This window comes from Vulpes lagopus, chromosome 2, assembly GCF_018345385.1.
Source record: "Vulpes lagopus strain Blue_001 chromosome 2, ASM1834538v1, whole genome shotgun sequence".
In the NCBI taxonomy this organism is placed as follows: Eukaryota; Metazoa; Chordata; class Mammalia; order Carnivora; family Canidae; genus Vulpes; species Vulpes lagopus.
In genome coordinates this window covers 45,754,542-45,768,495 of record NC_054825.1, presented here as the reverse complement: position 1 = coordinate 45,768,495, position 13,954 = coordinate 45,754,542, and the positions used below count along the sequence as shown (strand labels likewise).

General features: G+C 41.9%; 1 protein-coding gene across 2 annotated transcripts in view; it reads left to right on the top strand.

The window, feature by feature from the left end:
- Positions 1 to 1,941: 1,941 nt before the first annotated feature.
- The window catches only part of ARIH1 (ariadne RBR E3 ubiquitin protein ligase 1), a 130,864-nt gene continuing 118,851 nt past the window's right edge, over positions 1,942 to 13,954 (top strand). The window contains exon 1 of one of the 2 annotated variants that reach the window (XM_041740018.1): positions 1,942 to 2,978. In XM_041740018.1, coding sequence (XP_041595952.1) covers positions 2,710 to 2,978 — 269 coding nt within the window. In that variant the 5' untranslated portion in view covers positions 1,942 to 2,709. The remainder of the gene's footprint in view (positions 2,979 to 13,954) is intronic. The other variant, XM_041740017.1, reaches the window with a different exon arrangement.

Here is a 13,954-nt window from a genome sequence, read left to right as displayed (position 1 = left end):
TGGATTTGGAAGGACAGCAGTGAGGGTTTGAGAAAACTGGTGAAGGTTTGCAAGTTGTCTAGAGAGGGAGGACAATTCAAAAAAATTTAACAGGATTGCTGAATGGTGTTGATGGTTCAGTTGTGCTGGATGATTGGAATTAAATGATAAAATATGTAATTATGCAAATTTCTCCAGTAGTGGTCAGCTGCTCTAGTACCAAAGGGAACTATAAGGATGGTAGGATTCATCCAAGGTAGGGTAAGATGAAAAGAAAAATGGGGAAGAGGAGTTGAGGGTACTGACAAGTGTTACTAAACTTCCCTTACACATGTAACAATGGGGATGGGGTAGAGAGATGGGTTGCTAGTGTCCTCAGCTTACTCCAGCTGTGGCAACAACCTGGATTTGCTAAGTAGAAACAGAATCAAAGGACCAAGACCTACCAGCACTGATGTTAAAAGCTTTAAATTACAAATCCTGATTATTTTAGGAAATCTGATTAAACATTTACAAAATGGACAAATTAGTAGAAGCTTATTTACATTTTATTTTTTTATTTTTTATTTTTTTGCTTATTTACATTTTAAAGGAATTTTTCAACTTAAAAAAATCAATTTCCAAAGGGTATCTTTCGTTTTAACAGTAAGATTTATCAGTGAGTTAGGGACTCAGGTTTTTTTTTTTTTTTTTTTTTAAGATTTTATTTTTTTATTGGTGAGAGACACACAGAGACCGGGGTGTGTCTCTGTGGGAAACATCGGGGATCCGGGGACCCCGGGGTCACGCCCTGAGCTGAAGGCAGGCGCCAAACCGCTGAACCACCCAGGTGTCCAGGGATTCAGATTTTTAAAAATGTCCAGTCTGCCCAATCCTTGAGAGTATCGCAAGAGAGTGCTTTCTCAGGCCTCTTCCTCCTTCAGGACACTTCTCTGGTTCTCCTGTCTTTCTTACAAAGATTTAAGTCCACTCTTAGAATTGCATAAAACACTCTTACTGGGATCCCTGGGTGGCTCAGCGTTTTAGCACCTGCCTTCGGCCCAGGGCGTGACCCTGGAGACCCAGAATCGAGTCCCGCGTCGGGCTCCCTGCATGGAGCCTGCTTCTCCCTCTGCCTGTGTCTCTGCCTCTCTCTCTCTCTCTCTCTCTCTCTCTGTGTCTCTCATGAATAAATAAAAAAATTTTATTTAAAAATTTTTTAAATAAATAAAATCTTAAAAAAAAACAAACACAAACCACTCTTACTGTGCTGGTCCCTAACTTGCCTGTTGTTTACCATTTACCCCACTCCCTGCACTATAAGCTGCTGCAACGAAACTACTTTATCCCTGCTGTGCTTTTGCTTCTGTTATTCTCTCAGGCCAGATCCTCCTCCTACCTCCCCTGTTAAACTCCTGGCCGCCAATCCACACGCAGAAGACACAACAACACCTTTCTAGATAAGAGACCCGCACTGCCTCGCTGCTGCATTTGGTCCGTGTAGTTACTTCCATTCCTGCTTGTCTTGGGTTACATTGCGATGCATTTTATACACTGTGTAGCGCCTGGTCTGTATCATGCATTATGAAGCGTTTCCACGACTGATGTTTTAGGTCACCCCGCCGCTGAAGCAGGGCGCGTTCCGTGGCCTCGGTCAAGCCCCTTTCCCTCTGGAGCCTCAGACACGCGAGGGCCGCGTCCTGTGGCTCCGCGAAGAAGGGAGAGGGAATGGCTGAGCCCACGCACGGCGCTCGGTTAAGGAAAGCCCCGACTGTTTACATCGTTTAGGGTACTGGATAGGCAGGTGCCTACTGAGATGAGGTCAGGAAACCCTCCTCTGAGATGACGTCATTGTCAGCGACTTCAGAACCCCCGCTCGCTCATCCGTACGGGTGCACGGAAGCAGAACTACTCAGAAAAGGGGGGGAGTGGGGGGGTTCACCTGTCCCAGGTCCCAGGTTGCGCATGAAACCGATTTCCATTTAGCAGCTCGGGCAACAGCAATTTTAGCTCAACAGCCGCGGACTTCCCCGAATGACTCCGGGGCGGACAGCGTCTATCGCGCGGCTGGATTCAGCGAGGGGGGCTGGATCCCTCCCGCCTGCGGCAAAACCCGCCACCCGGCCCGGGGGCCTTCTCTGGAGCACGCCCCGCCCCCCGCCCCGCCCTCGGGGGCGGCCGCGGCCGGAACCGGGCCGGCGATTCCCGCGGCGCCGCGCTCCCGGGGCCAGGCCGGGCCGTGGGGTCTCCCCGCTCGCCACGCAGGGGCGGCGGGGCGGGGCGCAGTGACGCCAAGAGGAGTGACGCGACGACGCAGCGCGACGCGGTGACGCACGCCCCTTTGTTGGCTCAGTAGCGGTAGCAGCGGCCGTGGAGGTGGCGCTGGGGACTGTTTTCTCTCGGAGGCCGGAGCGGAGCCGCGTCTGACTGAGGCGGGCGGCGAGCAGCCCCCTCGCTCCGTCCCTCCCGCCTCCGCGCCCTCCCCGCCGCCGCCGCCGCCGCCCGCCGCCGCGCCCGGGGAGGAGCCGCGGCCCGCGGGGCCGGAGCCAGGCCTGCGTCCGGACCTCAGCCGGAGCCGGAGCGAGAGCCGGGGCCTCGGCGTCCCCGCCCTCTCCCCGCCTCAGGGCCGCGTCCGCCGGGCCCTCGCGCGTCGCGCCATGGACTCGGACGAGGGCTACAACTACGAGTTCGACGAGGACGAGGAGTGCAGCGAGGAGGACAGCGGCGCCGAGGAGGAGGACGAGGACGACGATGAGCCGGACGACGACAACCTGGACCTGGGCGAGGTGGAGCTGGTGGAGCCCGGGCTGGGCGTCGGCGGGGAGCGGGACGGACTGCTGTGCGGGGAGACGGGCGGCGGCGGCGGCAGCGCGCTGGGGCCCGGCGGCGGCGGCGGCGGCGGCGGCGGCGGCGGGCCGGGGCACGAGCAGGAGGAGGACTACCGCTACGAGGTGCTCACGGCCGAGCAGATTCTGCAGCACATGGTGGAATGTATCCGGGAGGTCAACGAGGTCATCCAGGTGAGGGTGCCCGCCGCGCTGGCTTGACCCGACCGCGGAGCGGACCCGGCGGCCCGCGGGGCAGGCCCGGGCCTGGTGCGCAGTCCAGCCCGCCGCCTCTGCTGGGCACGGAGGGTGTCGAAAGCAGACATTCGCCGGTTCGCCGGGCGTGGGGAGGTGCGCTGGGGGCGGCGCTTTCCGGGTCCTGCGATGGCGGAGGCCTCGGGCCGCCCAGCGCTCGTCCTGCGGGCTGGAGGGCGATCCCTGCGGGTCCCCGGGCCCGGTGTCCTTCCCCCGGCCGGAGGAGCGCCCACAGGGGCGGGGCGGGCCGGGCCGGAGGGCGGGGGTGGAGGAGAGCAGGAAAACGCGGCCCCTACGGGGGTTACCCCGGCCTTCCAAGTCTCGCTTGAGCACTTTTGGAAGGGGCTGGAGTAGGCCTAAGAGCCGCTTGGTGTACGGTTGCCCCAAGTGGGCACCAGTTAATAAAGAAATGGATCTGCTTGGCAGTCTTAAGTGCCTACTTAAAGGTGGGGGAAGGGAACTGTTTCTCGGAAGAGGTGCTGATGGGCCTTCTTTTACGATGGTGAGGCTTCTGCTCTCCTCTGTTTTTTTTTTTTTTTTTTTAAATGCCTTCGCTGTTTGTTTGGGACCTAATGCTACTTTTTCCAGGGGTAGCGTATCACTCGAAGCCTTCGGGAGAGTCCCTGCAGATTGCATACCCAGCCTTGCGGCTAAGACAAAACGCAGCGTACTGTCTGATATTAGGCTCTATTGTGAGTTAGAAGGTAGGGGCTTTCTGCTTCTGAACTCCTTTCTTGATAATTTTTTTTTTTTTCCAAATTTCTTGGAGAGTTAGGCTTGGTTCAAGTTGATGACCACAACTCACGTAACATCGTGAGTCCGGTTTTGCATTTCTCAGCTTGAGGAAGTCCAAAGTTTACATTTGGTTGGGGGGTTTGGGGGAGGAACCCAGTTATGATGAGGGATACAACTGTAGAATAAAAATGACGTCTTGATTCAGTGCAACTTTTAGAAAACACTAGTTACATGTGAGGAAACTATATACAGAAGCAAGTTACTATTAGCTTCTTGTATGTCAGTCATTCCTTTTTTTTTTTTTCCCTTAAAAATCAGTTGGCTAATATTCACTGGCAAATTGGCAGTAGTATGTCACTGCCTACTTGTTCAGTTAGGATGATTAACAGATTTTTACAGTATTGTCTAGTAAGCAGCGCTTCCAATTGTGCCATCTATTTAGGCTCCTCTGAATAATAGTAAAAAAAAAAAGAAAAGTAAATAGTAAATAATAGTACCCCCCCCCCCCCCCCCCGTGATATATAGTGGTACTAGTAGACCGTGGACGTCTCAAACTTTCATATGGATACTGCAGTCTGAGGAGGAAATTGAAGGGACATAGAAGGAAGAATAAGTTTATTATTCTTTTTTTTTGGATTCTAAAAATATGACAGTTCTTAAGCCACTAAGTTGAGACTTTTTTTGAGGAAACTTTATTAAAAGAATTAAGAGTAAAACCTTGAATTCTCTTTCCGTTTATTTACCACTACAGTATGTAAAATCTGATCTTTTCACACTTACCTAGTTTTTTGACATGTTAATTAGGTTTTTAAAAATTCGTGGATAATGAATTTATTTGACTTACTGTTTTTCATGTAGTAAATCTCATCCAACTTCCTCAGCTCTTAGGTGTATCTTAAGCACCGAGGCTAAACCTTACAATTCCTTATGTCACTTCTGGAACGGAGATGTAGCTAATGCATATGACATCATTCTTTTCTTTGTTAGTTTAGAGGAGAGAGAATAAATGCAGATGAACTGAACTATTTCAGAACCACAGAATACCAGGGGTTTATTTAGGTGTCCATGCCTGGTTTTTGAAAACTGTTTTTTTTCTAGCTGACTTCTTGTTAAGGATGCTCTTAAATGGAATTCCTGAATATATAAATATTTATTCCTAGTTAAGTTTTCTGTTTCGAAGTATCAGTAAATCCAAGAATAGGATTTATCCCAGGTCACTTTTTTCCAAATGGTGTGCTTACTAGATCTAAACTAGGCCTTGGTTATGGTGCGGTTTTTTTATGTGCGTAGATTTAAGCTTCAAAAGTGACACTGAAAAAAAAGTGGCACTGGTAATACATGCATACTGTAAGAAAAAACTGACTAGGCAAGAAAAAAAAACGAGATCGACACCAAGAGAGATACACAAAATTTGAGCTGTAGTTTTCTTTCTAGACCTCTGGGTGAGCTATACATATATTTTAATAACGACAGGATCATACTGTATATATTCTCTTTTATGTTTTCAGTAGAAAAAAGCAGATTACAAAAACAGAATGAATCTCAACTTTTCTTGTTAATAACTCTTTCCATTTCCAGTGTTTACAGGATTATAAATCTAAACTATTTAATCCATTATTATTGCCCCCCTTTTTTTTCTAGTTTCTGGCTTTTATAAACTTCATTGGGAATATCCTCATAGATCTTTGAATGTTTTATTTTTTTTTTTTTAGGATAAATTGAGTTGCTGAGTGAAATCATGTGCTTTTTTCGAGGCATTTGATATATATGACCTACGACATTGCTTTCAGAAAGGTTATATTTTCCCTACCCATCAGTGCTTAATTGGGATAATACAATCATTTCAAAAATTGATTCTTAAAAGATGAGGTAGAACTTTTAACATGTTTCTTGAATGTTGGTATTTCTTTTATAAATTGCCCTTTGATTTTGCTCATTTTGCGACCTTTTCGGGATGTTTATCTATTAAAAGACCCCCTTAGTATTGAGGTTTTAAATATCAGTTGTCTAGGTTTTTCAATGAAAAGAACTTAATATTTGTTTAATGTGGCAGTAGGTTTTAAGTTTATCACATTAAAAACCCTTGCTTTACTTCACATTAGAGAGCTCTTTGTTAATTCTAAAAAAACTTAAATCCTCTGCTCCCCAGTGCTGCCATTCTATATGAAATCAAGTGTGTTATTAGTGAATTTGAAAATAAATTTGCGGGAGAAAAAAGATCGAAATGTGAAAAGATTGCCAGATTAGTTTTTCTTTGGGAAGTTGATGACTACTTTGGGGAGAGTAGATCTGGGCAACACTAGATTGATACTGTTATCTGTAGTTGTCTGCAGGTTAGTTTTAGCCTTCAAATGAGTTAACGCTTTTTCTTTTAGAAGACTCTTGGTTTTCTAGCTTTCTATAACTCTTTTTTTATAGTTTGTTTAATTTGGTCTTGTTATATTTAAATCCTTGTGGCTACTTAGATTATCTTGTGTATTTTCAAGAAAATGTCAGGGATTTTCTTTAACCTACACCAGTGTTAGAGACATACTTAAAGCCCTTACTGTACCACCACTATTTACTTAACTTGTATTATTAAACAGTGGCTTTCTAATGTAATTGTGTTAGTAGCTCAGGAATTTATTAAACACTACCCAATTCGGCAATTGAGGGGCATCTAAACTTGCTATTTTGTGTTTCCACAACATTATTCAACAGATGTTGGTTGTGCTCTTGTATGTATGCCAGTCACCATGTTAAGTAGATAGAGGGCATGGTTCTTGCCTAAGGAGCATATAGAGGTGGGGAACATAGAGGTCCTTGGGCTTCGTTCCCAGAGATTGTTGTTCATTAGTTAAGTCTGTGTTGGAGCCTGAGCATTTATATATTTTTAGCCATTGCAATGATAGTTCTCAACCACTGGAATAATCCTAGTTCACCTACTGTCATGATTTTTGACTCAGGGAGAATGAATAGAGTGAGAAGGGCAGTAAGCCTTAGGAATACCACTCTTAAAGGATGTGCTGCAGAAGAGGAGCATGGGCTGATGGATGTGAGTGGTCACAGAGGAGTTATAAAGAAGCGGGTGGGTGTCTAGCATAAGATTTATTATGCTAAATAGCCTCTTTTAAAGAACAGATATCTCATCCTTAGGGGAAATTTTCTGTTTGCTGTTGATTTGTAATCTTTAATTTTATTTCATCTATTTATTTAAATAAAAGACTTTAGGAACTTCTAAGGTGAGGTTTCAAGCATAAATTGAGAGGCAGTAAAATATCAGCTCAGGAGTCCGTTCTAGCTCTGGCTTTTCCTCCAAATGGCAAGTTTTGTTTACATCCCTGAACCTTCAATTTTTGTTTTGCTTTGGGTTTTTTTTTTTTTTTTTTTTTCAGTCTGGGAAGTAGTTAAGACAGTTGAACTACTAGATTGACCTTTTTCTTACATTGATGTTTTGTTTATCTAACATCCTTTTAAAAACTTAGTTAATTGGACATGCTCATTGTTTCCAAGAAATGAGTTGAAGTGTGCAAATCAGAATGAACTTAAATTGATTAATTTATTTGGGTAGGGGGTAGCAGAGGGAAAGGAAGGGGAGAGAGTATGTATCTTGAAGTTTTTTTTAAATTTTTATTTATTTATGATAGTCACAGAGAGAGAGAGAGAGGCATAGACACAGGCGGAGGGAGAAGCAGGCTCCATGCACCGGGAGCCCGATGTGGGATTCGATCCCGTGTCTCCAGGATCGCGCCCCGGGCCAAAGGCAGGCGCCAAACCACTGCGCCACCCAGGGTTCCCGTATCTTGAAGTTGTTAAAGGTGTTTGGTATGGTTTATTCCTTTTGAACTATTTTTTTCCCACCTGCTCTCCTTGAACTTATTTGAGCCACAAATTTTATATTAATTCTTCTTAAATTGCTTATGGCACTAGTCCTGTGAATCAAACTCTGTGGATGGGGTCCAGCAGTCTGTTTGAATGAGCATTCCAAGTGATGCTGATGTCAGCTAAAGTTTGAGAACCGCTGATCTAGGGGATCCCTGGGTGGCTCAGCGGTTTGGTGCCTGCCTTTGGCCCAAGGCGTGATCCTGGAGACCTAGGATCGAGTCTTACATCAGACTCCCTGCATGGAACCTGCTTCTCCCTGTGTCTCTGCCTGTCTCTCTCTTTCTCTGTCTCTCATGAATAAATAAAATCTTAAAAAAAAAAGAGAGAGAGAACCACTGATCTAGTTGAAATTTAACAGTATTTCTGTGTTATCACTAGTGATAAATTATGACAGAAGTGGGTTAATGGTGGAAGGTAAGTTGTTTAAGAAACCAATAAAAGGAAAATTTCAAGAGCTTGGACAACACTTGCTGGGCTAATAGAGTTGGAGGAGATTTGTCATTGTTACTGTGATCCTTCAGATAAAGTGGTCTTTACTCAGTTAACTATTTCAAACATGCAAACCAAACTAGGCATCTTACATTCTAGGTTGGAGCACTTGGTTTTCCTTCCACCCTTCCTCACCCCCTGGGTTTCATTCTTTTTTTTTTTTTTGACAAAAATATTTGAGTTTATTTAATATGTTGGAAAAAATATAAGGCTTTGGGTACTGTAAGTGCTCCTGCTCAATACTGTACCAAATGTTGAAGAGAATATGAGAAGACATTCTCAAGGAGTCGGTGATCTCTTTGAATTTAGACACTCAAAACTATTAGGTTAGTAAGTAGTTTAATCAAGTGCTGAGTGAATAGCAATGGGTATTTATGGAAGAGAAATCTGTGGGTCTTATCTGAAAGATGGCTAGGATTTGGATAGATAGGAAAGAAGAGAAAGCCATTTTAAGAAATTGAATGAAGTGAGAACAAGGAAGGTGTCCAGATGACAGGGAGGTCCACTAAAGTTAGAACAGTTTGTAAATTGTGGATGATAACGTTGCAGACGCGGGGAGGTTTAATACTCTGAAGAAAGGTAGGCAGAAGCCATCAGGTTATATTCCTCTATTGTGGGTTTGACCTGTGGTATCTGTATGTGTTAATTATCTTTAACCCTGAATTTCCCCCAAACTTAAAACATGACTTAAAAACATTTATGATTCTGGGTGCAGCTGAGTTGGGTGACTGGCTCAGTATCTCTTACTTCTGTTAAGGCTGCAACCAAGATATCAGCTGAATTGAAGTTCTCAAGGCTTGACAAGGATAACTCATGTGGCTATTGTCAGGCCTCAGATTTTCACTGGCTGGTTGTTGGCAGAGACACAAGTTCCTTGCCAGAAAGTGGCTTATAGCAGTTTCTTTCCCTTGGAATAAGGAGTCTGAGAGCCTCTAGGACAGAAGCCAGTCTTTTTATAATTTCATCTCAGTTGACATCCCATCACTTTGTGTCCTGCTTGTTATAAGTGGTTAACTGTATCCACACACTCAAGAGGAGATTACACAAAAGTGTGAAGACTGAGGTGGGATCCTGGGGGCCATTGTAAAGGCTCTACGGTCATATAGATATTTGGCTTAGTCAAGAGGTGAATGACAACCATTGTATAATGCTTATTTCTTCAGTTAACTTATATACAAATGAGAGGCATAGTAGTTTGGGTTTTTTATTTTGGATTAGCTATAATTATTTGTGTTTGATTTTGCAGAGCATTATTGTAACCTTAAATGATAAGCATTCCTAATTACTTTTCAAAGGCTAAGATTAAAAGAATAGTTTGCAGTGTCATAGAATTGGCAGGAATTTGAGATTCTTCAAATTTAACTTTAACTGTAGCTACGTAGTGGAATCACCTGGGGATTTTTTCACAATTTTAGTTGCAGTTGCAAGAAATAATGCAATAGCGATCCTGTATACCCTTTGCTGATTTTTCTACAATGATACCATCTTGCAAAACCATAGCATAATGTCACAACCAGTATATTGACATTGATGCGGTCTTACCTTTCTTTTCTTGAGATTTTTTTTTTTTTTAAATGCAGGCACTCAGGCCCCACATCAGACCTAAAATGGGTCTCTGAGAGTTTGGACCAGGCATTGTCATTAAAGAAAAATTCTCCCTGGGGGCACCTGGGTGGCTTAGTGGTCAAGCATCTGTCTTCCTTTGGCTTGGGTCATGGTCCTGGGGCCTTGGGATTGGGATTGGGATTGGGATGAGTCCCACATCAGGCACTCTGCAGGGAGCCTGTCTATGTCTCTGCCTCTCTCTCTGTATCTCTCATGAATAAATAAGTAAAATCATAAAAAATAAAATAAAGTTTTCCCTGGATTATTTTAATGCACACTCAGGGTTGAGAGCCCCTATTCTTGTCCATTGTCTCTAAGAATCCTCTCTGTAACATTCTAATCTCTGCTCAACTACAAATAAGTGACTGAACAATTTTGTGATGTAGCTCATTTCAAATTTAACTAGATTAAAAAATATATATTTTATTTGAGAAAGAGCGAGTGAGCACATGCAGAGGGAGCAGCAGAGGGAGAGGGAGAAGAAGCCTGTTCCCTGCCTAGCAGGGAGCCAGATGTGGAGCTCCAGGAGCCCTCTTGATTTTTTTTTTTTTTTAAATGGAATCAAAATCTACTGCTATTATAACTTTCACCCATTGTTCATAGGGTTGCTCTTTGGATAAATTTTTTGTGTTTGTGTTTTTATTTTATTTTTTTATTTTTTTATTTTTTGTGTTTGTGTTTTTATTTTATTTTTTTATTTTTTTATTTTTTGTGTTTGTGTTTTTAAACATAATTATTGTCTTGGAAGCATTTCTTCTTGAAGTTGATCAGACCCACTTCTTTGTTCAAACAACGACCCTCTTCTTTGTTCATACAACAGTGAATCTATATTTTTGATAATGTACATTGCCTGCTTTTCTATTTTCTATTAGACACTTTCTTTTAATAGGGATAGTATCACAGGCCATAACTTTGCCAAGACCTCAACAATAGGTAGGTCATCTTTTGTATGGTATACTATAATTATGTAACTTTGTTGAAAATCTTAATTATTCCTATTAAATGATGGGATATATATAAGAATGAGAATTTATTTAGGCTGAAATTTGATGGTCACTTGAGAAAATGATCTATAATCAGAGGCTTCTAACCTGGGATGGCTGTATCCTTTGGGGCTTGTGGAGATAGTAGTGGCAGTTTTTGCTCTTTTCTCCTCTCAGTGTTTAAAAAAACCTAACATTTCAAAATAGAGCAAGACAATACTGCCCAAGTGAATTAAAATGTGGGCCATTTTTGAGTCTTCAATTCTAAAAGAATAGCAAGTGTTACAGAGTCAGTAGATTTCTACAATTGTGTAAGAATCTGAATTTTTGCTTTATTCCTAAGTTTTCATTTAATCAGTGACTGGGGGTCATTTGGCTTTACCTTGAATAATGTCTCATTTCTTTCATTCTTTTTTAAAATTTTATTTATTTATTCATGAGAGACACAGAGAGAGAGGCAGAGACTTAGGCAGAGGGAGAAGCAGGCTCCCTGCGGGGAGTCCGATGTAGGACTCCATCCTGGATCCTGGGATCATGCCCTGACCTGAAGGCAGATGCTCAACCACTGAGCCACCCAGATGTCCCTCCCTAATGTCTCGTTTCTTGATGTATCTTGGTGCATAGTAGATACCCAGTTGGTATTTGAATTAAACTGATGGGTAGTTTGTATCTCAGAAGGCAGTTTAAGAAGTTCTTACTGAAATAGCAGCTGCTCTGGCAGATTAACTTTTCAGAGTTCTACTTTTTTTCATTTAAAAAAAATGAGAATGCTGATATTATGGTCAAAAGGTTGTGAGGATTTGAATGAGAAATACCAAATAGTGTACTGGAAGTTTTTCCATGTAATTTTTTTTTTCTTAATGTAAACATCATTCAATAGCATTTTTCATTTTTGTTATGTTCCATTTAAAGGAAGTGTCAGAAGTGACCTGACACTTAATACATTTTGGCAAAAAGTACAGCAGATAATGAAGTATTAGGTAACATTTCCTTATTACTAAGACATTTGTTTAGACAAAGCTAAGAATAGCTATAATCCCAGACACTTCTCCCCGGGCTTATTTTGCGATCTCCTTTGAAACTGTCATACTTCTGATTCAAATATTAACAGGCTCCAATTACTTGGTAGTATATTCTTTCTCTTAATCACAATTGTACATTTTTAAAGGGATTAAGTATAAGCTAGAGACTGAGAAAGAAGTATTTTCTGATTCTTAGCAAGTATTTACAAGTAGAAACCTGTGGCCAGCTAACCTTGACATTTGTAACATTTTGGACAGGTATTTCTGAAACCCATTTGAAACCCAAATTTACTGCATTCTCTTCTCAAGGCTCTTCTTTCTTTGACTAACTTAACCGTTAACTGTTCTTGGAATTTGACAGTCACCCTTAGTTTTTTTTTTTCCCCTGCATTTCCCATATCCAGTGCTTAGCCCTGATCAAGTTATCTCTGAAATTTACATTCTTTCTTTTCTTTTTTCTTTTTTTTTCCATTAAGTAATGCTAATCTGGGGCCTCTTTTTATTTCGCCTCATTGTCTCCAGGCTTCCAGTCTATGTCATACTACCAAATACAAATATAGTAGTCATTTTCCTGCTAAAAAAAAACCTTCATTGTCCACCCCTCACCCCACCCTCTACTATTATTAAGTCTAGTCCACATTCCTTAATATGGCATTCATGGCTTCCTCATCTTGGTGTCAGCTGATTTTTTCAGTGTCAGCTGCTGCTGTTCCTGATTCTCAATCACCCCTAAGTGCACCACTCAAAATTTCTTTCTGTTCATTGCTCTGTGTTGGGGTTATAATTTCTTAATACGAAATACACAGTTGTGTTTTCTTAAATTTGGTCATGTTCCTCCCTCTTGTGGAGATCTTTCTCCTCTCAACTGCCTGATATACTCCTATTCACACACTGCCCAGCTATTACCATATCTCTTACCAGGTTCCTCTTCTCTACCTTTCTAGTGCTTCCTTATCTTTGTTTGCATAGCACTTCATATGGATGTTGGCATAGCCTACATGAGGTTTTAATATAGCCATCCCAATACCTAAGTCTCTCCAGATAGCTAGTAGATAGGAGGGTTTTGATTATAAGAGCTGCATCTTCTGCATCCATAGTGTATGGCACCCTAATAATCTTGGCCATAATAGAAACTCAGTAAATAATTTGAAGTATTTGTCCTTGCCTAGTAAATGCTTGCTTCCTCAGTTTCCTTATCATAAACCAAAGGGAGCTAGATTTTCTTCTGGTGCTAATAAGTTAGTTTATGATTTGTAGGTAATGCCACAGTGATAATAATGTAAGAAGCAAGAAAAAGTGTTTAAATTCTAAGACGACAAGCTTTTTAAGTCCTCTGAATATAGTGATACTTTTAAGATTTATTATTTGCAGATAGTTCCTGGCACTTTATAAAACTGACAGTGATTTAAAAACAATTGAGTCACTTTAATGGTGTAATTCTCCAAGTGTGGTCCTTGAGAGCAAAACTATTATGATAATATTAAGACGTTTGCCCTATGTAATGTGCTGACCTTTGTACTGATGATGCAGAAAGCAGTGAGTAGGTAAAACCATGCGAATCCTAGCACAGATCAAATCAGGGGCACTGATGATGAGTAATCATTGTATTCTTCGCCTCTACATAGAGTAAGTACCATTTTCACTTGTTCTGGAGGAAGTAGTATAAGTTACTAGTTTTATTATATATCTTATCCCTTTCAGTACACATCTTTTTCATAGCTTAGGTGGTAAATTAGGCTTAGGTGGAGATATGCATGAAGCACTTGGGCATACTAAAGTTAGGTTGTCTTGATGATAAACATTTATGCAGTTTGATTTGTGAGTGGAAACAAGCTGCTTGTTTGATGGAACCAATTTTTCTTGAAGAATGACTAGCTGGTTGTCATTTAGACAAAACGGCAAACATGGTGACTGTTTCTCCAAATGAATGAAATATACCTGTTATTTCAAGGAAACCTGCTTTCAGTGTATTGCCAGTGATAACATTTTTAAGTGAAAATTAGAATTTTGGAAAACTTCTATTTGCCACTGTGAGACTGACTGCTTCCTAATATTTAAAAACTTCTGATGAAATATTATGTAATAAATCTATCAGTATTTGGAAGATTTGTGTAACTTAACCAATATTTTCCAAATGTCCAGTTTTCCATTGACCAATTATAATAATTCTTTATCATATATTGGTAAATGATCCATTCAAAGTACAAGGTAGAATACC